We start from the raw sequence: 26,614 nt of genomic DNA on the forward strand, positions 1-26,614 counted from the left end.
ATAATTTCCCCTTGATTTGTTTTTTTGACCTTGAAGGATGACCTTGACCTTCACCACTCAAAATGTGCAGCTCCATGAGATAGACACATGCATGCCAAATATGATGTTGCTATCTTCAATATTGCAAAAGTTATAATGGCCAATGTTAAAGTACATCAGCGTTTTTTTTCCTTCTTTAACTAGTACCGGGGAACGGTACCTTTCCCAAAGCCTACCGGAGGCTTCCCAATTTTAGCACCGGACCTTTCCCAATCTCCATATATACCGTTCCCAACGATCCTAAGTACCGTTCCCAATCGCCAGTGCCTTTTATTTTTGCTGGAAATATCTTTTGAAATCGTCGAGCCATTCATTTTCGGCCATTAATTTTCGCCAGACATCGTTGCGTTCTAAAGTAAACAAAACTTTTCAAAGGGGCGCAACTCTAACCATTGTGTTAAATGTGACTGGATTACATAACCGACGAGTGATCGATTTTTCCCGTGAAAGAATTCCGTCGTAAAGACCAGTCTTCCTTACATCAATAAACTTTCTCACCACTAATTTTTGTTGGCATTAAAAAAACGTAACCGTACTGAGTTAAATGCTCATATTACTTAAGATCTATGTATAGTTTTTTTTAAGTGCCAAATCCGGATAAAAACTATTCTCATACGGATGTAAACAAATAAAAGTTTAACATAAAATTATAAATAATTATTGAGACATGTGTGTAAAAAACTATAGTAATTTACATATATACATTAGCATTTTATGGCAGATGATCTTAATATCTTATTTGATGATTTGAAAAAAAAATCAAGACAAAATATAAGACTAACCTTTGAAAATAGTTGTTAAAGCATTCCACTCTAAAAACTCATTTTGGTTATGTGTGGCTATTCTCACTGTCTATTGTTGAAAGATTTCAAACCAGTCCAACTTCAAGTTCCATTGTTATCCCCACGCTTTTTGAAAGCGTGGGGATATTGTGGTTATCTCCGCCGTCTGTCTGTCTGTCCGTCCTGGCCACTATCTCCTCCTACACTATTAGCACTACAACCTTGAAACTTATTCACATGGTAGCTATGAGCATATGTGCGACCCTGCACTATTTAGAATTTTGATCTGACCCCTGGGTCAAAAGTTATTGGGGTTGGGGTGGGGCCGGGTCAGAGATTTTCACTCATTTTTATGTCCCCCACCACTATAGTGGGGGACATATTGTTTTTGCCCTGTCTGTTGGTTGGTTGGTCTGTTGGTTTGCGCCAACTTTAACATTTGCAATAACTTTTGCAATATTGAAGATAGCAACTTGATAATTGGCATGCATGTGTATCTCATGGAGCTGCACATTTTGAGTGGTGAAAGGTCAAGGTCAAAGTCATCCTTCAAGGTCAAAGGTCAAAAAACCCAAATCAAAGCGGCGCACAAGGGGACATAGTGTTTCTGACAAACACATTTCTGTTTTAGGTTATTTTACTATAATTTCTTCATTTCTACACCGATTGTCTTCAAATTGATGCCGAACCTCTCTTATGACAATACGGTCAATCTCAACTATGCATGGCCCCATTACCAACCCTGGGGCGTCCCGCCCACATAGGCCACGCCCACCCAAAATTGCAGTTTTACTGTAATTTCTTCATTTCCACACACTTCAAATTGCTACTGAACCTTTCTTATGACAATACAGTCAATCTCAGCTATGCATGGCCCCATTACCAACCCTGGGGCTCCTCGCCAACAAAGGTCACGCCCACCCAAAATTGCCTTTTACTATAATTTCTTCATTTCTACACCGATTCACTTTAAATTGATACTGAACCTCTTTTATGACAATACAGTCAATCTCAACTATGCATGGCCCCATTACCAACCCTGGGGCGCCCCGCCCACCCAAAATTGCCTTTTACTATAATTTCTTCATTTCTACACTGATTTACTTCAAATTGATACTGAACCTCTCTTATGACATTACGGTAAATCTCAGCTATGCATGGCCCCATTACCAACCCTGGGGCTCCTCGCCAACAAAGGTCACGCCCACCCAAAATTGCCTTTTACTATAATTTCTTCATTTCTACACCGATTCACTTAAAATTGATACTGAACCTCTTTTATGACAATACAGTCAATCTCAACTATGCATGGCCCCATTACCAACCCTGGGGCGCCCCGCCCACCCAAAATTGCCTTTTACTATAATTTCTTCATTTCTACACTGATTTACTTCAAATTGATACTGAACCTCTCTTATGACATTACGGTAAATCTCAACTATGTATTGCCCCATTACCAACCCTGGGGCAACCCGCCCACATAGGCCACGCCCATCCAAAAATGCCTTTTACTATAATTTCTTCATTTCTACACCAATTCACTTCTAATTGATACTGAACTTCTCTTATGACAATACGGTCAATCTCAACTATGCATGGCCCCATTACCAACCCTGAGGCGCCCCTGGGTCAAACATGCGGCGTGGGGATACGCGTCGGCCTCTGGCGCGCAATTTCTAGTTAAATTATCTAGTACCTCCGTTTAACTATGCAAGAACAATGATTACAATAATATCTTATTATCACCAGAAGTGCAATCTGGGTTAGCAATCAAAAACATCCACTGAAATGGTCACGCGAGTCTAATCAGACGTCTACGATGAATATCCGGTAAATGGGTAAAAGCGTGAATAATTTGGTCACACCATTTCCGGGGAGTGTGATTTAGAACAATACTTAAGCGGTCAGCCAATCAGCAATCAACAAGTAGTAAGGAAATTCTTTGACCATGCCAATCAGAAATTAACAAGTAGTAAGGAAATTCTTTGACCATGCCAATCAGAAATTAACAAGTAGTAAGGAAATTCTTTGACCATGCCAATCAGAAATTAACAAGTAGTAAGGAAATTCTTTGACCATGCCAATCAGAAATTAACAAGTATTCAGTAAAACGCTTTGACCAATCAAATATGTTATAAGAAATATTATTATTTTATGTTTATGTGTATTTCGATATAAAACGAGATGTTTTGTGTCAAAACGGCACTCTGCGGTTAGATTGGAATGAAACATTAAGATTTAAAACTATAATTTTAGAATTGGTGTTAGAAAGTATTTTAATAGAAAAATATAAGAAATACTTAGAAATTAGTCAGAGACTTGTCTTGTTTTTACGAAAAAGATTAAGTGCGTTTGACATTCAATTACGCCACATTACAATTAATGCATGGCATAAATGACCATTTATGTTGATATACAATTTTTTGTTGCAGACTCAGAAATCACAGAAGCAGGGACCAACAAATAGAAACGGATGAACTGTCATTTAAGTGACCAACTGAACATTGAGTCGCAGTATTATATGTGTGAGAAGATAGTAGATGCTGCATTTCTATACATGTACATGTACATATATTGGAAATTTATAACATATACAAGTTGAGAGTCGTAAATTGAGCCCAATATCAACTCAGATGCCATTAATATTCTGAAACATCTGCTGGTGTGAAACAGTTGGTTCCTGAGCTTGTTTTAACAGGTATTTAACTAGACTGAAGTGGCCTAGTGTTTGATGTTAATTGTGAACATTAATTGCCACACAGGGTGAGGGGTAATTTTCAGACTGTATGTATTCTGGTACATTTCTCTGAAAGTGATGTTAACTCGCTGCTTTTGTGAATACATTTACATAAAGTTCAAAGAATTGGAAATACAATACTGAATAACTTACTGCTTTCGAGGTAATTTAAGTGCATTTGATGAATATAAATTGAAGTGTGCTAATTTGAAGTGTCAACGCACTCATTAAAATCTTAGTTCAATGTGAACTTTAGATAGGATTCTTTAAAAAAATGTCATCGGATATTTAAATTCGCTTAGGAATACCACTCAGAACTTATACCACAGTAAGCAGTTAAATTCACTTGATTTTTCAGCTTTTGAACTTCAGTTCAAAAGTGTGTTACTTTGTCGATTGTTGCTAATTTGAAAATTTAAGGAAAACTTGACGTGAAATTAAATGACTTGAAAAACTTGCATACTGCAATATATGATTGACTACGACTAACCATACTGATTTTTTTGTTAATATGTTTGTTTCTGTAATGTCGGTCATGCCATGCGACTGGCCCGACTAAGTCTAAAGAAATCGTGACTTCGGCTACATTTGTATGTGTTTCTGATCATCTCATGTGTATTCAGACAAAAATGTTATTCGTTTGGATGGTATTGCTGTGGGTGTGCGAAGGGCGATCAGGAATGGCGGCCGTCAACTCGCGTGAGTATTTTTGTGTTAATTATTACAATTGTATATACATATTTAAACTACCGGTAACAGTCTTTGAAATTAGCTTTGAAAAGTTACATGCCAGTCGGGCCAGTTACTTAAAAATTTTTACATGCCCAACATATTTTTTACATGCCCAAACTTTTTTAACCAAAATTATAACAAATCACAACATTTTAACACTTGCATGCTACACATAGTAAAGCAGAACATTTGTTTCAATAGTAGTGAATACAATTACATCTAATCAATCACTAGAATTAAGACGGTCGATCGTTACACCAGTGCTCTTGAAAAGAGCGTTCTCTGGTGTCCTCGTACCATTTCTTGGCTTCCTTTTTCTCTAAATCATTGTCAATTTTCTATTTTGGAAGTGCTTTATCGGGCTTAGCCCCATCAACATACCTAAGATACTGCCTCTATGTCGACAATGACATTTGTTTACATTGACAAAAACGGAAGCGTATTACTTGATTGAAATGATCGATTCAAAAAGCATCTTCTCGATTAATGTCTAGAGAAACCGTCGATAAGAACCGAATGTGACCGAACTGCATCGGTCAAAAACAATAACGATGACATGTGCAAGCAGGTGCATGTTGTTAAACCAATCGAATTTCATTGTTTTACAACTTACGGCAAGGTGTTTGTTCGCAAAATTGAAAAATAGATCTGCAAATATCAAGAACCGCTTACGATTTTTTTTTATAAATGTCAATTGGCTTCAATAATTTACATGCCCGGCGGGCCACAAACGTGAATTTTTGTATGTGCCTGGCAGTAATTTTACTTGCCACGGGCGATCGGGCGTGTGTTAATTTCGAAGACTGTGGTAAGCAAAAGCATGTCTATGTGCAGTTATCTTCCAATAGATTTTATAATGTATTGTACTAGCCTTTGGAAATAAAAAAACATTAATTCATACACACTTTTACAAACAATGCTCATGCTGACCCTTTTTATGCACCCATGGAATTTTCATTTAAAAACATAGGAAACAGTATGTGATTTTGAAGGTATTAAAAATGGGCCAACTGTGTTTTTATTGCCAGATGAAGAGTGAGGTTTTCCAAACTCTTACTTGGTCTGGAATATTTCCTTAATTACATGTACTAAACATGGATTATAACTGCAGGATGATGAAACAGTTATTTTTTACCAATATTCAATTTATAGTACTACATGTACTTAATCTTCAATAATCATTGTTATAAACTTTCATTTGATACATTTAAAAGAGAATAAAACAATTTATATTTGCTGTGTATCATAACTTGTAAAAACTTTGGTGCAGTTATTAATTATCACTATTGCTAAAAGCACTTTTTATAGGCTACAGTTTGAGTAGCTAAAGAAACTTCAGCATACAGTTTATATAGTATTGGCATACCTGTACGCTGAAGCCAACCCTGTATCGAAAGTCAACCAGAGTCGTAATATATTTATGTCACGCTATAAATCCAAGAATACTCATTTTCTTGGATACTTTTCTACATATAATGGTGAATGAATATAAATTACTGCATCGGGGAATATTTTAAGGTTCGAATGTTTCAAATGCATCTTACAATAGATGAAAATTACTCTCATCAGTCTGAAATTCACAATTTTGACGCCATTGTCGCTTTGTCGTGTGACGAGTTTTCATTTGGATACTTTCGGATCGACCTTGACATTTTTTTGCTGAAATTGGTAACATTTCTTTCCTTTTCTGAAATCTTTTATTTGTGATTAACAACTTACGTCTGTTTGATTATAAAACTGATTTCAGTGTGAGTCAGGTAGTTTTAAATAATATTTACCTTTAGTTTGTATTTACACTACAATTTTTTTTTAAACAAGCGAGAATAATCTAAAATACCGAGAAATGTCATTCTGAATTTGAAAACACTTGAGCACATGGTATGTTACTAAAAATAGAAATAATGTCATATGACCGTGAAATCTCGGAAGATTGGCATTTCAAGAAAGTCTGTCACATCGCTGTTTTTCTCGATATGTAAGAGCAGAATAGATAAATTTTTAATGTTTAAGATAGTATTTTGTGACAGAATATATCAGTTAAATGTGAAAAATGTCAATCTTTCCGATCAAGTGGTTGATTTGGGCCAATAACTCCATTTAAAAGCTGTTTTGGACCGGTCTTTGTTAACTGTCAACTTTTTTCGGAAATTTTTGGTTGACTTTCTTAATGGGGTTGGTCCATAACTATAAAGTCGCGCCTGTGAAAAATCACAATAAGCGACATTTAAAATTATGGCAGCCAGAACTACAGTTTGAGCTAAATACATGTAAGTTGCCTATTTCCACTTGTTTTGGTTAAACTCATTAATACAAGATCAATACCAAGACTCTTTTAACACTGATTTTTTTATAGTTGTTATTTGGTCATATTCCAAATTGCATCAAGTATTAGTTTAACCAAAGCCAGTCCTAAAATTCACAAATATTGGTTTGACTTTCAGATGTCAGATGTTGTGAATTAAAGGTGTTAAGTGTAGAAATAATGGTTTGAAAGTTCCAATATTCATTTTACTGATTTGTTTATTATTAAAATGTTCTGTTTTATTTAAATAAATATTTTTATTAAAATGTCATAAATTAAACAATAATACACTTTCCCAAAGTTAAAAAATTGACACTTAAATTCCAAAGTTGATGGCTATAGATAATTTTACCAAGATGGGGAGAATAAACACTGAACACATTTGAGTGTTTCATCTCTAAAACTTAAAAAAAAATGTATTAAAGAATTATATTTGTTAACAGATTTGCTTTGTAATGCTCCCATGAATTTAAACAACAAAAAACCAGTGAATTGTTTTTAAGGCTCAGCTTCCCAATTGCAAAAAGTAACATTTTTTCCCCAAAATCGGACCAAATTTTCCCAAAAATGTTGACAAACTTTTCCAATGAAGTCAACAATTGGTTTATTGATTTAATTGTACAGCGATATAATTCTGTAGCACTTAATGACATAAATTTAGAAATGCAGTTAAACATGCACATTAAAACAATATGAATACTGTTATTTTTAATGATAGTATCTACTTAATGATGTTCCATTTTTTGAAATTTCATAGTTTATCGTTCCTTTTTTCACTATCGAAAAGGCACAAGATGTAAAGTATAAATTAAAAAAATCACTGGGTACAGTGGACTTGCAGATTATTATAATAACAGGAAAATGGCACTCTTAAAACATTTGTGTATCGGGAATCAGAGGGTAAGAAATGTTTGTACCATCCTGAGTTCCTCTACTCGTGTATATAATGCACGTGGTCGGTAAGGACCCTGTACAGCTGCATGTTATAATTTCAAATTTGATTTAAGAGTCAAATTCAATGTATTGTAATTCTTCCTCACTCAGTACATGTTCCCACAGTGATGTAAAAATAAACATTAATGCTAAATTGTCCAAACAAACACTATGCCAGTCTGTGTGATTTGGGGTTAAAAGTATAATTGTTCAGTTTTGAATTCCAGCAGTGATCAGTGTATTGAAGAAATTGAATACCATGTGACTGGGTGGTCTTAAGCCAGAAATGTTAATTTGGTGTTGAATTTAAAAATCACCATGTTTGCAGAGTGAGTGTAAAGCTTGTTATGATATTTACCGATGCCGGTGAATTCAAATAGCAAGGCTGAAGTTACGCTAATTAGTTTCAAATCGTTGAACAAGGTAACTGGGTCATTCAACATCGTTTTAGCTCTATTAAAGTTATGTTGGTTGAACTTTTTTGTTGATGATTGTTTATAACAAAAGAAGGCGTATACATTATGTCATAACAAATATAATAATAGTGTAATAAAATAATTAATAATCAATGCAGAAACACTTACATGTAACATAGTTTAAATTTATATTGGATTGACCAAAACAAAGATTTAAATTTCTCATTTAGAATAAAACCAACTTTGATGTCTTTCTTATGAAAAACAAGTGTGGAATGCAATAATAACATTATTAAAAGACATAAATCAAACAAAACCTGTTCGGATTTCTTTGAATAAGATAAGATGCAAACACAAAAAGTTGATTTTATAAGTTCTAGAGAATTTCTGGTTGTTCTTAATATGATTGAAATAGTGATACAGTGGGCACTCCCAGGCAATAAAATTGTGCCAGATATAACCCAGAGAGCTTTATCTTTTGTATCTGCAGAAAAAAGATCACACATGTTATACCAGGAAATTACATCTTGCACTTTCTGGGATCATTGCAAAACATGGAACTTGTACTTTTACTTCAGATTTGATTTAACAAGGCAGGTTATTGAGTACGGTATGGGCAGAAAGCACTATTGAGTGGACTGTTACATGTATATGCATGTAGGTATATCAAAATTGTGTTCTTATTTGTCTTAAATTTCATTTTGGAAATGCATAATTGTTGAAATTAGGCAAGGTTTGAAAGCGTATTCTAAGGGACATGTTCACAGTTTGCCAAAATGAAAATTTAAAAAAAAATGTAATTAAAAACAAAATAACATCCCTGGCTGTGAAAGCTTAATTATTTATATTAATTTTATGAAGTATAATCACTTAAAAGTGTTCAGTGATTTTTTGTGCTAATATATATCTTTCAGCAATAAATCAGCATGTGCCTATTTTATTGGGAAATATCGCACGATAAAGCATTGAAGTTGGGAAAAATGAGACATTATTAATGTTACTATTAAATTAATAGTATAAAGTGCTATGGTATTCCATGTACCGGTATATTGCTATATAATAAAGTAATTAAACTTATAATTGAGTTTAGTGGAAAAGTTTGTAATGTTTTGGGGGAAATTTTCTAATTGTCTTCATCTACTTGTATGTTTAAAAACAACTACTGGTATTAATGTCTCCCTTAACTGTTTCAATTTCTTATGCATATTCACCTCCATCTTAGTCAAGTTTCTATTAAGTTTATTTTTAAATTGGTACATTGTCATCTTCACCTATTCCCGACTTTTATTTATACCATAATGATTGCTTACTATATCACAGACATTCTTAAAATAGAAAACTGTACCGTACAGTCGTTTGAGGCCCGAATAAGGGAACTGAATATCTGAAACTCATTTAATGATGTAACAATGTATTATGTAACGATTGATCTGAATTTGTTTCGATTTTTAGTCTCAAAATAATATTTACAATTAAAGATTTATTTCATAAACAGTAAAAAAAATTATTTAGTGTTCAGACCAATGTCGACCGATTACTTAACTAATTTCATTCCTCAAGAACACCCATGCACGGAAAACGTCGTACATATGAACAAGAGTCGGTCACCGACGGCTAATGCCTGTTGTCACAAATATTCAACAGATAAGTACACAAGTAGTTTAGCAATTCGACATTTTTGAGATTGGTTTTAGTTCTAATTTTAAACTTGACGTATCAAAATGCATTAAAGCTACCTCTGCAAATTGTTCATTAAAAACAAAAAATTGTATATGTAAAGAAATATTTAAAGGGCAATGACTCATACAGTACTCATCAAACTGGAATGATAAAACGATATGCGCATCTCTGTTTGATACCAGGGTCTTCCCCAGGCCATTTAAGCGCCCCTTGCCGGGGCGCTTGAATTTCGAAATCAGAGTCCCCGGGGCGCTTGAAATTTTCCGATCAGTGTATTCTTCAGTAAAAGAAAGTGGAGATTGTCCAAAAAAATCAAGGTTTCCCTATCAGTGTATCAATATTCCCTGTTTTAAAAAGAGCACTAGGTACCTACTTTCACAAGTAATCGCCATAAACACCACATGGGGTAATGGATAATCCACTGATAAGAGAATAGCATGACGCGCGTATCGATTATTCTAGCCACATTACACGGTCATTTAAATGCTGACAAGGATGTACTAGTATCTGGTAACTTTCCAGTCGTCAAACTGTGAAGTTCATCGTCCAATCGGTCACGCGAATGCTTATGAGGGCGGGGTTTACTATCGACCATTATTTTTGATTGACGTCGGGCATGAAGTAAGAGTTTATCGCAGCTAAATTAGCAAGAAGTTGTACCATTTGAGTAATATAAAACCGGTAATTAGTACAGTACAGAACATTAAAGACGGTTTCATCATCACACCTTTTTACTGTAAACAAGTGTTACCTATGACTCATAATTAATACGAGAAATTAATTGTAAGTGGTAAACAATTAATTATTATAGCGAGTAAGTTGTGCAAATGACTCCCGGTTACAATTATGTGATAACAATTTTTTTAATTCCAGTACATGTATATTTCAACATGTCCATTTATAGAACTGATTCACCTCGTTTTTCTGACATTTATTCGACACGTAATGCGCTTTAACAAATTTTCGTTGAATTAATTACGCACACTTGTAAATGTTTCGTCAGATAATCGATAGTTAGAAGACTGATGATGGCAACCGGCCGTGATCCTCGTGGACAACGTGAATTTCATGCATAATTCCGTCAAAACATTTATTCGACTCGTAAAGTGTGTAAACAAATTATCGTTGAATTTATAACGCAACGGTTAATATTTGTTGAAACCTCAAATGGGAATAATTAAATTTGTAATCCGAAACCCATTACCGTAAGTCGATGTTGACGCGTTTTTAATCCGAAACACACTTCCGAATGTAAATGTTACCGCAACGTTAAATATTTTGCTTCAAATTAGCAGTGCAAATTTATTTTGTGTCGAAACTTTTTCTCAATTAAAAAGAGCGCGAAAATTATGCAGCATGTACAACGTCGCGTCTATTGCATACAAATGGCGTGTATTGAGCGTTTTAACAAGCACACAACAGGTCAGGGGATTGACGCATATTCAGAGGCAATATTTCATCAAATCTATAAATAGTCACTTAAAAAATGGCAAGGTTTGTGTTAAAGAAATAACTGAAAGCTTTTATCGTAAATATTTACCAGAAAGAGATTGATAAAAACGGAATAAACGGGATTATCGGGTAATAAATAGAAACTTGAAAAGTAGTAAGTATACAGTAATAGAGTCGGGTTGAAACGGATGTATTGGGGAATCGTTCGAGTCGGGATTTTACTATCTGTGCGGAAAAGTTTTAAAACAATTAAACAATATAAAAAAAAGTATTTTTTTAAATGACTGGGGGATTTTTTTGAAGAGTCATAGCGCACCAAACGACGTCTTTTGACGCTGTTTTTTTTTTTTAGTTATAACGCACCACAGAACGTGAATTGACACGTTAAATTAAAAAAAAATATATACGTCGGGAGGGGACACCCCTCCCGAAACCACCCCCGGGGCGCCTGAACAAATTCCTGGGGAAGGCACTGGATACCTTAGTTTGATTTATAGTTTTAATTATTATACACATCGGTTCAAAAGCTCCTGAAAATGAACGCGGAAACCGTGACGGACTGGCATACAAACCAACAAACCGCCAGCGTGTACCAAGCAATGGGAGACAACTGGAGGTTAATTATGGCAAGCGGTTCGACGCATAATCCCAAGAAACTAGGTTTCTCATGAGCACCTAGGTTCTAATGAGAAACTAGGTTTATGAAATCCCAAGAAACCAGGTTTCTCACTAATATAGTGCAAACATGTACAAATGTAATAATGAATGATAGAGTAAGTAAAAAATCCCCCCAAAAGCGAAACGCCGCGAAAATTCCCCCTCATGAGGGAAGCGACCCGCTTCCCCTAAAATGGATTGAGGGCCCTGATACACTTTTATTTGTTATTGCAGCATCAATATACTAAAACAATATCCCAAGAGAGAAAAATAATGCATTTGAATATCAAGCGTACTTTCGTTTTTGACAACTGACGACAGAAATTATTTTATGTACGATGTGAATCTAAATTTAGTTTTAGTGCAGATTCGTTCATACGACACAAAGACACGATTTTGTTTTACAGATCGTTTCAGCTTAGAGGACTGGGTGAGTCATGTAAAATATCAAATATAATATATATTTTTATAAACAACTGGTAGAAAGATGAGTTGCAGATAATTGGTCAGATACCACATTTTAACTAAATCTTTTGACCTGTTAATTCTTTTCAGCTCAATTCACCAGTGAAAAATGCCCATAATATCACTTTAAAAAAATTTAAAAGCCAGTCAAACTTGACAGATACATGTGCACAACTACTTGATTTCGTTTTACAAATGTCATATGTCGCAAAGCTATTAAACATCGGATCAATTTGCCATTGCCTAAAGGGCAAAATGTATTTTCACTAGTTTGATTGAATTAGTGCAATGAGATAGACAACACTGCTGTTACAAACATTCTAAAGAGAAACATATAACAATGTAATGGATATGTCATAAAGTTAAAATAATAAAAACAAAATTAACTGCTGAACAGTACATCAAAGTAATATTAAGTCCAAAATATTTAGTCTCATCTGTTGATTCTGAGCTGTTGTTTGTATTGGGCAGAACCCACACTACCAAATGTTCATCTATTTTTTTCATGAGTTAGCAAAACAATTGAGGCAAGAACTACATGTGCCATGATATTGACAAGACTTTAGCACAAACACATATGAGGGTTGTTGTTCGAAACCAGATGCAAAGAGCTTAAACTTGTTTGATTTAAATTAATGTTGAAGTCTTACCGGTCATAAGAAAACCTTCTTTCCCCTGGTACAATACAATCTTGCTGTTAAACTGAAGTTTCAACATTTTAGACAGTCATTTGGAAAACAGTTTACTTTTTATGCCCCCCCCCCTCTCATTCATTGTGTGTGTCCCAAAACTGTAACCTTGTTTAAAGTTTTGCAATAACTTTTGCATTATTGAAGATAGCAACTTGATATTTGGCATGCATGTGTATTTGATGGAACTGCACATTTTGAGTGGTGAAAGGTCAAGGTCGAAGGTTAAAGATATGGCTTCAAAGCGGCGCAATAGGGGGCATTGTGTTTCTGACAAACACATCTCTTGTTGAGATCTGGAATGGGGCGATTTAAGCCCTTCATGTAATTGGCCCAAAACTGGTTTGACTCAATTAAAGCAGCATCGTGCATGCATTTTCTATTCCATTAACTCTCATTATTCTTCAATATAAATGTAAATGCATGGCACAAGCTGCACTGAAAACCTTGTTTGAATACTCACGCAAATACAGAAATGACAATTCCTGCGCTAAGGCAGAACATTCATGTACTGATTATATTGGATACAGCTTGCTGCAGATGTAGCTGCCTTGTACCAAATTGTGTGTTTTTCTAGGAGATTCATTATTGATCGCTGTAACTTTTTAAGCCTTGTCGAATATTAGTGGCTATCATGCAAATAAACAGTTGTATATAACAATTCTATGATCGTTAATTTGAGTTAAATAATCTATAACTGTATTGCATAGTAGATACCCATTTTCTCGATCATTAATTTGAGTTAAATGATCTATAACTGTATTGCATAGTAGATACTTTTTCTCGATCATTAATTTGAGTTAAATGATCTATAACTGTATTGCGTAGTAGATACTTTTTCTCGATCATTAATTTGAATTAAATGATCTATAACTGTATTGCATAGTAGATACTTTTTCTCAATAATTAATTTGAGTTAAATGATCTATAACTGTATTGCGTAGTAGATACTTTTTCTCGATCATTAATTTGAGTTAAATGATCTATAACTGTATTGTGTAGTAGATACCTTTTCTCGATCATTAATTTGAGTTAGATGATCTATAACTGTATTGCATAGTAGATACTCATTTTCTCGATCATTAATTTGAGTTAAATAATCTATAACTGTATTGCATAGTAGATACTCATTTTCTCGATCATTAATTTGAGTTAAATGATCTATAACTGTATTGCGTAGTAGATACTTTTTCTCGATCATTAATTTGAGTTAGATGATCTATAACTGTATTGCATAGTAGATACTTTTTCTCAATCATTAATTTGAGTTAAATGATCTACGTATAACTGTATTGCCTAGTAGATACTTTTTCTCGATCATTAATTTGAGTTAAATGATCTATAACTGTATTGTGTAGTAGATACTTTTTCTCGATCATTAATTTGAGTTAAATGATCTATAACTGTATTGCGTAGTAGATACTTTTTCTCCATCATTAATTTGAGTTAGATGATCTATAACTGTATTGCGCAGTAGATTATTTTTCTCCTACAAAGAGCATGATACTGGCTAAGGAGCTTGTCATATAAATACATGTAATTGATTTATGTGCCTAATATTTTCTTGGCATGTGATCGTTATGGGATCTATATAGCAGAATCTTAATTGTTATCTACAATGTATTAATATTCCAACATTTCTGTACAATTGAACTGATCTTCTATGATGTTAAGTAACAATGTGTTTTTAACATGAAGCTTAATTTCTCATCCTTTATTTATTATTTGCATTTCCTTATAGTCCTGACTTACATTGAAAGAGATACAAAAATAACTTATTCTGACATATTACTATTGCGAAGGAGTGGCAGGATGTATAAATGTGTATTTTATTCGTTCTGTCATACAACTAGCGGAAAGGGAAACCACAGAATATAAATAGTAAAATTAAACACTGGTGTTACCGCAGTATAACATGCGTTTTGAAAGAGGCATTGGTTTGAAAGATACATGTGATTTTTTATGGTCTTAAAATAGATATAAATATGCTTGGAAAAGTTATGGATTTAGGAATAATTGTATGTAAAAGAATCTGCTAGTATATCATGTTTATTATTCCCAATAATTGTAGTAAATTAAAATAAATAAATAATACTATTTCTTTTGTCTGTGTGAAAAACAAAAATTATTTTTTCATGTAACTCAACATTCTGGTATAATATAATTTGTTTGTGGGTCAAATTCCGGGGCCCCATTTCCAATCTAAAAAATAAATATTTTTTCCCTTGAATGACTGTCTAAATTTCCTGATTAAATATAAAGGGATCCAAAAAAAAAATACAGTACATGATTGTTTTTTTTTATACAAATTTCAACATTTAGTTCATCTCCAATCCAAATCTATGAGTTGAACCTTTGTAAATTATAATATTGAAAGAACTTTTATTCTCAACTTAACCCTTTCAGTGCGGGAACCGAATTTTAAAGGCCTTTGCAAACAGTTTGGATCCAGATGAGACGCCACAGAACGTGGCGTCTCATCTGGATCCAAACTGTTTGCTATTCTGATAGTATTCTTTGGAAAAAAAATATAAAAAATGCTTATTTTACAAATTCAGCAGACGACATTTTAGCAGACGACAAATTTCCCAGCATGCAAAGGGTTAGGAGTATTTGTTAGCAAACCAATAAAGAACACTAATTTCCCTATTTTTGTCAAAACACACCGTTTTTCCCAAGCCTAGGGGTCCCAGCACCATTCCCAAACAGGTGAAAATACACTGATTTGCAACTGATCCATAATAATGCAGGTACACATATTTTGGTGGGTTTCAACGTTTCAAAATTGAAGGTTATGAAAAGGTTAATCACAACTTTTTATCTCGCTATCCAGCACTATAAGAATTTTAGTAAATATCATATTGACAACAGATTATCTTCTTCTTGCAATTTTGTACATGTACCGGTAGCTATTGTGAGGAAAAAAACCTACAACAACATTCACTTATTTCTCAATTAATGTCAAAACAACTCAATATTTCCCAATCCAAAGGGCCTTGGCCCTTTTCCCAAAAAGGCAGAGCTTTTTTTCAGCTTTTTGGGAAGATAGCCCATGGTTTTGAAATTGGGAATTTTATCGGCATTTTCAAGAAATTGGGAAAATAAATTGAAATTTAAAACTACATGAATTAGTTCAGCATCTTTAATTACAAACACCACAAACACCATCACGATCAACAGTTTTCCACATACATGTAATAAGCTCAGACAAAGTCTTCAGTCACATCAGGCACCATGTTATTAGAAGGCACTTCATCTTCTTCTGGAGAACTACTGCTTTCAACATGTTGAATATCAGTCGGCAATAAGTTGCTTTCGGAAATCAACGATGACGATGCAAAAGAGTCACTTGTTATTAAATTACTATCATTAACAATGGAAGGAGTTTCAATCGGAAGACTTGTACTTCGTGACAATGTTTGTTTATTTAATGACGCTTGCTTAAAAAATTCAACAGTTTTCGTTTTGCCGCCAGGTTTTTGCTTAGGAATATTTTTCACCTATATTTCGAATTGCCCGACATATTTGTTTTCCATTCAGCCGAATCACATAAAACTCTTGAATTTCATCGCAAATATAATAAGCGCCTGAACAACACGGAGAATATCGTGCCCACGAATAATGCCGACGTTATCCAAATCGAGGTATAGTCTAAAACCGGTACGAGACCGGATCAGAGTGAGACTGCGCTTTGTTAAAAGCGAAACAGCCAGTGTCATTAGCGTTTTTTTTCCCAATTGGGAATTTTTGGAATATAGCCGAATTTCAGCTATAAAATCGGGCCAAAAAAAGCCCTGAAAGGTAAACCAAAGTGGTGTGTGTGTGTGTGTGTGTGTGTTTAGAGGTGGGCTTGACAACATAGCCCATTAGGGAGGGAAAAATAACCATAATAGAAAAAGTTTTTTATTTAACACTCCGAAACAACTTGCTTGTAGCAAATGTTTCCCAGTAGTTAAATAAGACAGGCTATTGGCTTAATATCATAGCTTGTTTCCTATTTAAAGGTACCAGTATTAGCAGCCCATTCAGAGAGAGGGATGATGATATTAATGTTATATTTCTGTTTACATGGGTTCCATATTAAGCTCTTATCGAAATAAATGAATATTGACCTAGTATCCGTAATGGCAGCAAGCTGTGACTGGCAAAGATTGTTCTGGGTTAATGCATGCATGTTTGTTCTCTGTTTTTTATGTAAAGAATGTCCCATATGCTAGCTGCTTAATTCCATATTGGCATTCTCAATATTTTACTGAATACTGATTGATGAAGCAGGTTCACTTGTGGTGATTATAATCCCGCAACAGTTTTATTTTATGCGTTCTTGATCTATGGCGATAGTTATAAATTCATAAATGGGCTGTAGTGTTTGCAATTCACAATTAATATGACTTTAGAAATTTTGTGATTAATATAAGTTATGGTAATGAGTGGACAACCATTTTAATATTAACATTTAAATACCGTATTTTCCTTTGTATAGCGCGCAGTTTTTTACCTCCAAATTTCAAATAAAAAGTTTGTGTGCGTTATACATTAATACAACGCTATCCTGGCTGCTAAATTGCAAAAAATTCATTTAGTAACCGTAAATATTCATAATAGCCGCCATTTTTTATTCCAGAAAACTTTTGTATACACCCTATAATCTTACAGACTGTCAAGGGGCCATTGTCGAAACAACAAAAAGTCAGAAACGGCAGATATGAACGGGGTAGCATTAGTTATTTACAAAAAATAAAATGTTTGAATAAAGTATGCAAACATTTATTTGTCTGTTTTTGTGCACTTCTACAGCCATTTTCGGTCCGATTAGGCAGCTTAAGTTGGACAGGTAAAGGTATTTTTCTGGGTCTTTTTTGCAGGTAACCGTAGGTGTTAACAGGGACTTCTTAAGTGTTTTCCAGTTTGGTCCAGGTTTTTGGCGCCTTCATTGTTCATCACATTCACGCCTGTGTAGTTCGACAAACAATAACCCAACTTGTCCAACATAATAGATTAACAGTTTTACGTCAATACTGACATCTCAACAACTGTAGCCCTGTCTCTCATGCGCCACGAAGTTTTTATTCAGCATTCAAATTTAAAGCCCATGCTTTCCCCGAGGAAGAATGACACAATGCACATGAATTCTTATTGTCTCACGTTTTACATGAAATGCACGTGGACTGTTAATCTGTTGCTAGAAAATTGTCAGAAAAGTATAGTGCTATGCAACCCATGCTCCTAATCATAATGACGCTTCTAAATATGATTAGGCCTAAAAAAATAAATGTTGTGGTTCCGGTCACCCGACCCTACCTAGAAAAATGTGCCGACCCTAACGTTTTTATTGACCGTGCCGACCCTAAAATTTTTTTAACGTTTTCCGGTAGGATAAATATCAAAGTGATATCGACTTAGCCGAAAATTGTGAGAGCCGATTTATAATCCTCTGTCAATTACGTCATGTATCTCTTTATCCACCTAAAGCCCGCCTTAAGGCGGATCGTCTTTGTAATTGGCCAATGAGAGCGCACACTTTGAATAAGCGACAACACTCGTAAGCAGTCATACCTGTACCTGCAGTAAAATCATGCAGACAATGAGTGACGTAATTTTCATAAGTGTGTGATTTTATTATGGCTTTGTTATCTAACACACTCATCGGTCCCTACGTGTACACCTCCACGATGAAATCTCGGCCACTTACTTAGCAGACAGATGAAATCCGGGTAAAATCCTCGTGGATATTGTGCATTTCATGCATAATATGGTCGAAACATTTATTTGACACGTAATGTGCTTTAACAAATTATCGTTGAATTAATTACGCACAACTGTAAATGTTTTGTTCGATTCTCAAATGAGCATTATTCAATTTGTAATATGAAACACGCTTCCAAATTTTAATGCTAACGCGACATTAACACATTCTAGTGTCAAATAAACAGTGCTTGATCCTTTGTCTTAACAAAAAGCGCGCAAAAATTATTCAGACATGCAGAACGTCGCATGGAATGTGTGGGTCTATTTTGTGCTGTATAAAACATGAACGTCATGTCAGGCGATTTACGCGTGTTCAGTGCAAAAAAAACCCATCCCGATTGGACATTATTTCATCACATCTTTAAATAGTAACAAATGCCAAAATGTATTTGATACTTGCAGAAAAATGGTAAATGTTTGTGTCTCTTGGGCACTTGTATCGTATATACCAGAATTTGCTTTCAGGGCTTTTCATCCTTATATAACAGAGGCCGATATTCGGCTCCTTCCCAATTCTAAAAAGCCTTATTTTTTCCCAACTCTGGCTGAAAGACTTCCCAAAAAAAAACGATTGAAATTCCCCTGAAAATCAAAAAAATAAACGGATAGTGTTTTGTAGCCAAGTTACTATTCGGTATAGTTTTACTGGTCTTGTAGATGATTGTAATTTCATTGAAAGCTTCCACGAGCGATAAACAAAGATGAAGGTTTATTTTGCGTAATTGTTGTCTGGTATCGATTTTTTCGCTACCAGTTCAGTTCAGGTATTTCCCCACTAGGCCACGACTTTTATATTTCTTGGTTTACAAAACCGCCGACCCTAATTTTTGGAAAATGGGAAAAAAAATAAAATCGGAAAATCGTCTTTTTTTTATATATTTTATTCCCGACCGCACTGAAAAACGAGCGAAACGAGAAAAAAAAACGATCCGGTTTGAGTACGGATGCGAATAAAATCAAGTAAGTACAATCAACGATTGGTTCACATATATTACAGAGATCGGGATATTTTTCAATGTGACACAGTATGTACCAGTCCTTTTATGGGCACTTCTCAAAATTTATTTAATTACAGACAATAGGAAAATCAGCGTCAGTAAAATGTCGACCGCATCAAAATTTATTTCCGAGTCTGTGACGCAACTATATTGTTTAACATGTTTATTATATTAAACATACCCGATATTATAGTAGATAAAAAAGTATTACCTTGCAATTTGATAATTAGTATAAATAATCCAATAAAACACTGCCATTATTTACGATATATGTGTTTAGGAATTTTGTAAACACGTCCGCCATAGTTTATAGGAACTGTACAGAAAGTTTGGAAATCGGAACAAATCGGTATATCTCGGAAAATCATTGATAAATGTATTTATCGTTTTAATGCTTAGGGCCGAGTAATTTCGGCAAATCGGAACTCAACTTGCGTATTAAAAATACTAGCTCAATTAACCGTTAAACTCCGCCTCCGTTCTCTGCAAAAGATTCGAAGGCGGAGCTATGCACGTGCTATTATTAAATTGGAGGATTGCAATTGAGAAACAAACGCACGATTGGTTCAGCATGTTGATTGCTAGACAAAGGAAGCCAATTTTGTCGGCGCGAAATTTGTCGCTTTATTGCTTCAGACAGCAAGCGGCTTTCCTTTGATGACGTCAAACTGTCAATTCACACAGACTGCACATTTTCAGAAGACTTTAACTGGCTCCTTGTTTACAATTCCAGTAAAAACACTTGCTAACATTAAACTTTGGATTAAATTATCAAAATAAAGCAAAAGCCAAATTGACAAATATGATTGTATTAATTCGCGTCAGTTTAAAAAAGACGTGTTGCATTGTAAATCAATGAGTTTTCACGACAACAACAACTTTAACAAACATTACCGCGACGACGCGGGGATCGATCTACCTCGATTTTTTTTCATGGACGATGTCATAAGTCCAATAAGAGCAAACACAAACTTTGTGTATGAGTAGTTTATCTTATATAAGATTTATGCAACGGGCATCGCATTGCATAATGGTGCGCATCGAATTACGGAAATGAAGCGCAGTTTTTCGTTTTAATGGGAGAAGAACGCATGTCATTTAATGGAGTGTTTAAAATTGCCTGATGTTACAAAAGGTGCTTTTAGGTGACTCATTTCATTTGAAGATATAGATGTGTTTCATTGCATAATTAGATTTTTCGTCTCTGTGTTAAGGTTATAAAAGATATGATGTCTTTGTTCTGATGTTATTAGTATTAACTTATTTTTCCAATGATGTTTTTTTTTTTTTTTTTTTTTTCGACCGCCCGATGGACCATTTTCAAAATAATTTTTGTAAACCAATAAAAAAAAAAGTCGTGGCCCTACCGCTAAGCCGAATTTTAATTGTATTTGTGTACCAGACTAGAACAGAATATTGCGTAGTACGGGTTTTATTGTCGGTTTTTGCACGAGGGCCGCAAGGGAGGTCACCAGTGTCATCGCTGAATTTTCAGTTTGAAAAGAGATAACTTTTAGTTTACTGTTCAAAAACTGCTGTTACCTGTTGAAAAGTTTATCTGTTTGAAAATATAGCTGGCCAATCTTTGAAAAGAACATTTCCAGGTCATTAATTCATAACAAAAATAAAGTTCAAACCATTATTGTGACTGTTTAAAATTGATTAAATGATTTACCTGTGATGAAATGCTTTAAAAGTTTTTTCCCAAAATGGCCATTTATCGCGCTTAAATTTCCCAATTTGCAAGGCTAGGGCTTCTTCCCAATTTCCAGATGAAAAGCCCTGGCTTTACAACTGGAATATACGGGATTATCGGGTAATGAGTAGCGACGGGAAAAGAAGTAAGTATATGCAGTAATAGATAGAAAGTATGGTTGATACGGAGGTATTAAGGAATCAATCGAGACAGGATTATGCGTATTTATGCGGAAAGGGTAAAACAATTTTTATCCCCACACTTTTTGAAAGTTTTTTTTAGGTTATTAGCCGGATTTTTTTCGAAAAAATCTCGGCTTATAGATTGATGTTGTCGGGCGGGCGGGGGGGGGGCGGGCGGGCGGGCGGGGGTGGCGGCGTGCTCGAAAATGTTAAAGTTCTTATTTCATGGTATAACTTTGGTATGCTTGGACCTAGAGTCTTCAAACTTGACATGAAGGTTGGCCAGGATTAACAGATGACCACTGGTCATTTCAAGGTCATTCATTTGAAGGTCAAGGTCACTGTGACCTTCAATATAAAAAATGTTAAAGTTCTTATAACTTTGGTATGCTTGGACCTAGAGTCTTGAAACTTGACATGAAGGTTGGCCATAACTAGTTAGTAACCACTGGTCATTTCAAGGTCATTCATTTGAAGGTCAAGGTCACTGTGACCTTGAATGTAAAAATGTTAAAGTTCTTATTTCATGGTATAACTTTGGTATGCTTGGACCTAGAGTCTTCAAACTTGACATGAAGGTTGGCCAGGATTAACAGATGACCACTGGTCATTTCAAGGTCATTCATTTGAAGGTGAAGGTCACTGTGACCTTCAATATAAAAATGTTAAAGTTGTTATAACTTTGGTATGCTTGGACCTAGAGTCTTGAAACTTGACATGAAGGTTGGCCAGAACTAGTAAGTAACCACTGGACATTTCAAGGTCATTCATTTGAAGGTCAAGGTCACTGTGACCTTGAATGTAAAAATGTTAAAGTTGTTATAACTTTGGTATGCTTGGACCTAGAGTCTTGAAACTTGACATGAAGGTTGGCCAGAACTAGTAAGTAACCACTGGACATTTCAAGGTCATTCATTTGAAGGTCAAGGTCACTGTGAACTTGAATGTAAAAATGTTAAAGTTCTTATTTCATGTTATAACTTTGGTATGCTTGTACCTAGAGTCTTCAAACTTGAACAATATTTCAGTAATTTAAGTATTGCATTGACAAAAACACGAAAGGTACTTTCCTGTCATTTAAATAAAAAATCCGGCTTCAATGCGGTCATCTCCGACCGCGGAACTCTTGTTTTACTATAATTTCTTCATTTCTACGCCAATTCACTTCAAATTGATATTGAACCTCTCTTATGACAATACTGTCAATTTCAGCTATGCATGGCCCCATTACCAATCCTGGGGCGCCCCGCCCACATAGGCCACGCCCACCCAAAATTCCCTTTTACTATAATTTCTTCATTTCTACACTGATTCGCTTCAAATTGATACTGAACCTCTCTTATGACAATACGGTTGATCTCAACTATGCATGGCCCCATTATCAACCCTGGGGTGCCCCGCCCACATAGGCCACGCCCACCCAAAATTGCCTTTTACTATAATTTCTTCATTTCTACACCGATTCACTTCAAATTGATACTGAACCTCTTTTATGACAATACACTCAATCTCAACTATGCATGGCCCCATTACCAACCCTGGGGCACCCCGCCCACATAGGCTACGCCCTACGGTCAATCTCAACTATGCATGGCCCCATTACCAACCCTGGGGCGCCCCGCCCACATAGGCCACGCCCACCCAAAATTGCCTTTTACTATAATTTCTTCATTTCTACACGGATTTACTTCAAATTGATACTGAACCTCTTTTTTTGACAAAACGGTCAATCTCAACTATGTATGGCCCCATTACCAACCCCGGGGCGCCCCGCCCGCATAGGCCACGCCCACCCAAAATTGCCTTTTACTATAATTTCTTAATTTCTGCACCGATTCACTTCAAATTGATACTGAACCTCTTTTTTGACAATACGGTCAATCTCAACTATGCATGGCCCCATTACCAACCCTGGGGCGCCCCGCCCACATAGGCCACGCCCACCCAAAATTGCCTTTTACTATAATTTCTTCATTTCTACACCGATTTACTTCAAATTGATACTGAGCCTCTCTTATGACAATACGGTCAATCTCAAATATGCATGGCCCCATTGCCAACCCTGGGGCGCCCCGGCCACATAGGCCACGCCCACCCAAAATTGCCTTTTACTATAATTTCTTCATTTCTACACCGATTCACTTCTAATTGATACTGAACTTCTCTTATGACAATACGGCCAATCTCAACTATGCAAGGCCCCATTACCAACCCTGGGGCGCCCCTGGGTCAAACATGCGGCGTGGGGATATGCGTCGGCCTTTGCAGCGCCATTTCTAGTTAAAAATGTCGTTATCAATAAAGTCATTGCTGTTTTTTTCTTGAAGAGTCATAACGCACCAAAAAACTTCATTTCACTCTACAAATGTAATAAAAATAACGTATGGAAGGTGCAAATCATGATACCCCCAACCCCCTAAAGGCCCCAGGGCGTCTGAAAAAATCCTGTGGAAAGCACTGGGTAAGTTTCATTACATTGTGAGTGGGTGGGGTAAAACAGTGATTTTTTTAACTTTCATTTAAGTGATTCAATAACGTTGATATATTCTTTAACCAAGTTGCATTCATTATTTTCATACACCCGTATTAAATTTAGTTTTTGGGCGTAAACTGGAATCATGGTGGTTGTTCTGTTGTCATAGGTTGAATTTCACCTGGCTGGAAAAAAGAGTTGTTAAAATGATAAATATACAAAGAAGATCACTACACAATAATGGGAACACTTTTCTATGGTGTACATAGAGGTTTTATGTGAAAACCATCAGCATAAAATGACTTTTAAAAACAGGCATTTTGTCTGGAGAAAATAAAAAAATAAAAAATCAAAAAAAAATCGACCTTTGTAACCCTACCTAGAAATTTTGGCAATGTTACTAGAACCACAACATTCTTTTTTTTAGGCCTTAAACATAACAGAATTAAAATTGTTTTTAAGTGCATGTTTGACAGTATTTTTATATTATAAAGTGATGTCTGAATTATAATCCTTCCCCATGCATATTCAACTTGCAATAATCTATAGATTCTTAAATACACCATTTGATCATAACCTCTTAACGAGTGTTTATTTAATTCAGTATTATTATTTATTTTTTTTCTTAAAGAGTATTAATTTAAATCAGTATTATTATTTTTTTATTATACATCATACGGGGAAAACATGAACAAATATCAACAAACACGCTTTAGTGTTCTTGTTGTGTTAATCATGTATTAAATGGAGTTAAAATAATATATTTAATTTGTTTACGTTTCAATATCTTGCACTTGACAACCTCAGTTCAATGCTATTTCAGTAAACTCAAAACTGTACAGCGTGACAAACATAATAAAGCAGAATATGCATATGAATCTGAGTATACACAGATCCACTAACATATAAATCAAATCATGTTTGTCTCTTTCCATTTTCAGACGATACTCATCGTTAATGCTTTAACTTTGTGAGTAGACTGAACTCCAATTTTCCAACTGCAACACTCATTTCCGTGACGCACATTCACGGTGCAGATTTCTTATAAATATTTGTTGTTTTTGATCTCAAACGTAGTATTTTTCGTTAATTTGCACATGCATTAAATAATTCCCCAATAACCATATGATATCCGTTGTTAATTTGAATGTTATTTATTATTTTCGCCTTTCATCGAAATTTCTCGTCTGCTTGCCGCCATCTTGGACGTGTGTAAAAACAGGCGTGCTCAATTCGGATACTGTGATCGACTATCGTCGGTATTCTCTGCAATATAGAGAGAGATGTGTGGATACTAGATAGCAATGTAAAATCGTTCATATTCGGCTACATTCGCGAATCAATATGCAAGTCAGTTGTCGTTCGGCGACGACTCGACAAGCTCGATCGGCACTTGTTCTACGACATTATCGCTAAATGACATTGTAATCTTATTGGGTTTATTGGGAAAATCTGGTCTTTTTTGGGGAAATTTTGATAAGATTTTGGGGAAAAAACGTCGATTTTTGCAATTGGGAAGCAGCCGAATATCGGCGGTAATTTTGGGCAAAAAAAATCACTGAAGCAAAGAGTATTTATAATTAATCACGACATAACTAATTTAATTTTTTTGCTCACCTGATGACAATGTTCTCATGGGGAGCTTATATATTTTTTGATTGCTTTTTTTTCTGTCGTTTGTTGTCCTTTGTCTTACATCAACATTTGCCTTGTGAACACTTCTGAAGCCATTTTTATTGTCTAATTTTCTTATAATAATGTCATAAAATTTTCTCACGATATCTTGGCCAATTTTAAAACTGTGCCACATGGGGTGGAATACATGTTCATGTGGTCAATTTAAGGTAAAGCTTGTGAACACTCTTGAGGCAACATTTATAGCTGAATGTTCATGACATTGGTCAGCGCGTTTTTTCCCAATAATATCTGGGCCGAGTTCCAAACTGTGTTACATGAGGTCAATATCTTGATCATTAGATGAAATGACAGAAGAATCTTGTGAACACTCTATAGACCTCATTTATAGCCTAATCTTCATGACACTTGGTCAGAACATTATTTATACATTGGCCTAGTTCTGAACTGGGTCATGTGGCATCAACAAGTAGCTAACAAGGTCAACTTTTTGCAAAATGCGTGTGAATACAGGAGGCCACATGTATTGCCTAATATTCATGAAACGTTGTTAAAACATAATTTATAATCCAATTATATGGCAGCTGAGTTTGAAACTGATTCACATTGAGTCAAGGATTTACGTTAAATTAAATAAAAAGCTCTGAAAACTGTAGAGGCAACATGTAAAGACTAAACTTAACAAACCTTGGTTAGACTATTTGTTCCAATGATATCCTGTTCTAAACTTAGTTATGTGAGATAAAAACCAAATTGATGAAAAACATTGTTTACGGTACTTTATAGATGCCATATTCTTTGTCAAATCTTTATGAAACTTGATAAGATTCATTTTGTCCCAATGACAGCTTACATATAGCTGTGTTTTTGAACTATGGTCAACTGGAGTCAAAAATTAGGTTTAGTTCCAGGTTCCTTGGGTGTGAGGTAACTCCCTTGGGGCCTTTGGCTTTCTTGTTATTATTATTATTAATTAGTTAATATTTTGTGGAAAAAAA

At 35.0% G+C, this 26,614-nt stretch overlaps 1 protein-coding gene across 1 annotated transcript in view; it reads left to right on the forward strand.

Moving 5' to 3' along the window:
- The window catches only part of LOC127837737 (uncharacterized), a 117,884-nt gene that overhangs the window by 11,849 nt on the left and 79,421 nt on the right, over positions 1–26,614 (forward strand). The window contains exon 2 of the mRNA XM_052365053.1: positions 3,254–4,257. Within this exon, the coding sequence (XP_052221013.1) occupies positions 4,170–4,257 (88 nt within the window). The 5' untranslated portion in view covers positions 3,254–4,169. The remainder of the gene's footprint in view (positions 1–3,253; positions 4,258–26,614) is intronic.

The sequence above is a fragment of the Dreissena polymorpha genome, chromosome 7, assembly GCF_020536995.1.
Source record: "Dreissena polymorpha isolate Duluth1 chromosome 7, UMN_Dpol_1.0, whole genome shotgun sequence".
Lineage (NCBI taxonomy): Eukaryota > Metazoa > Mollusca > Bivalvia > Myida > Dreissenidae > Dreissena > Dreissena polymorpha.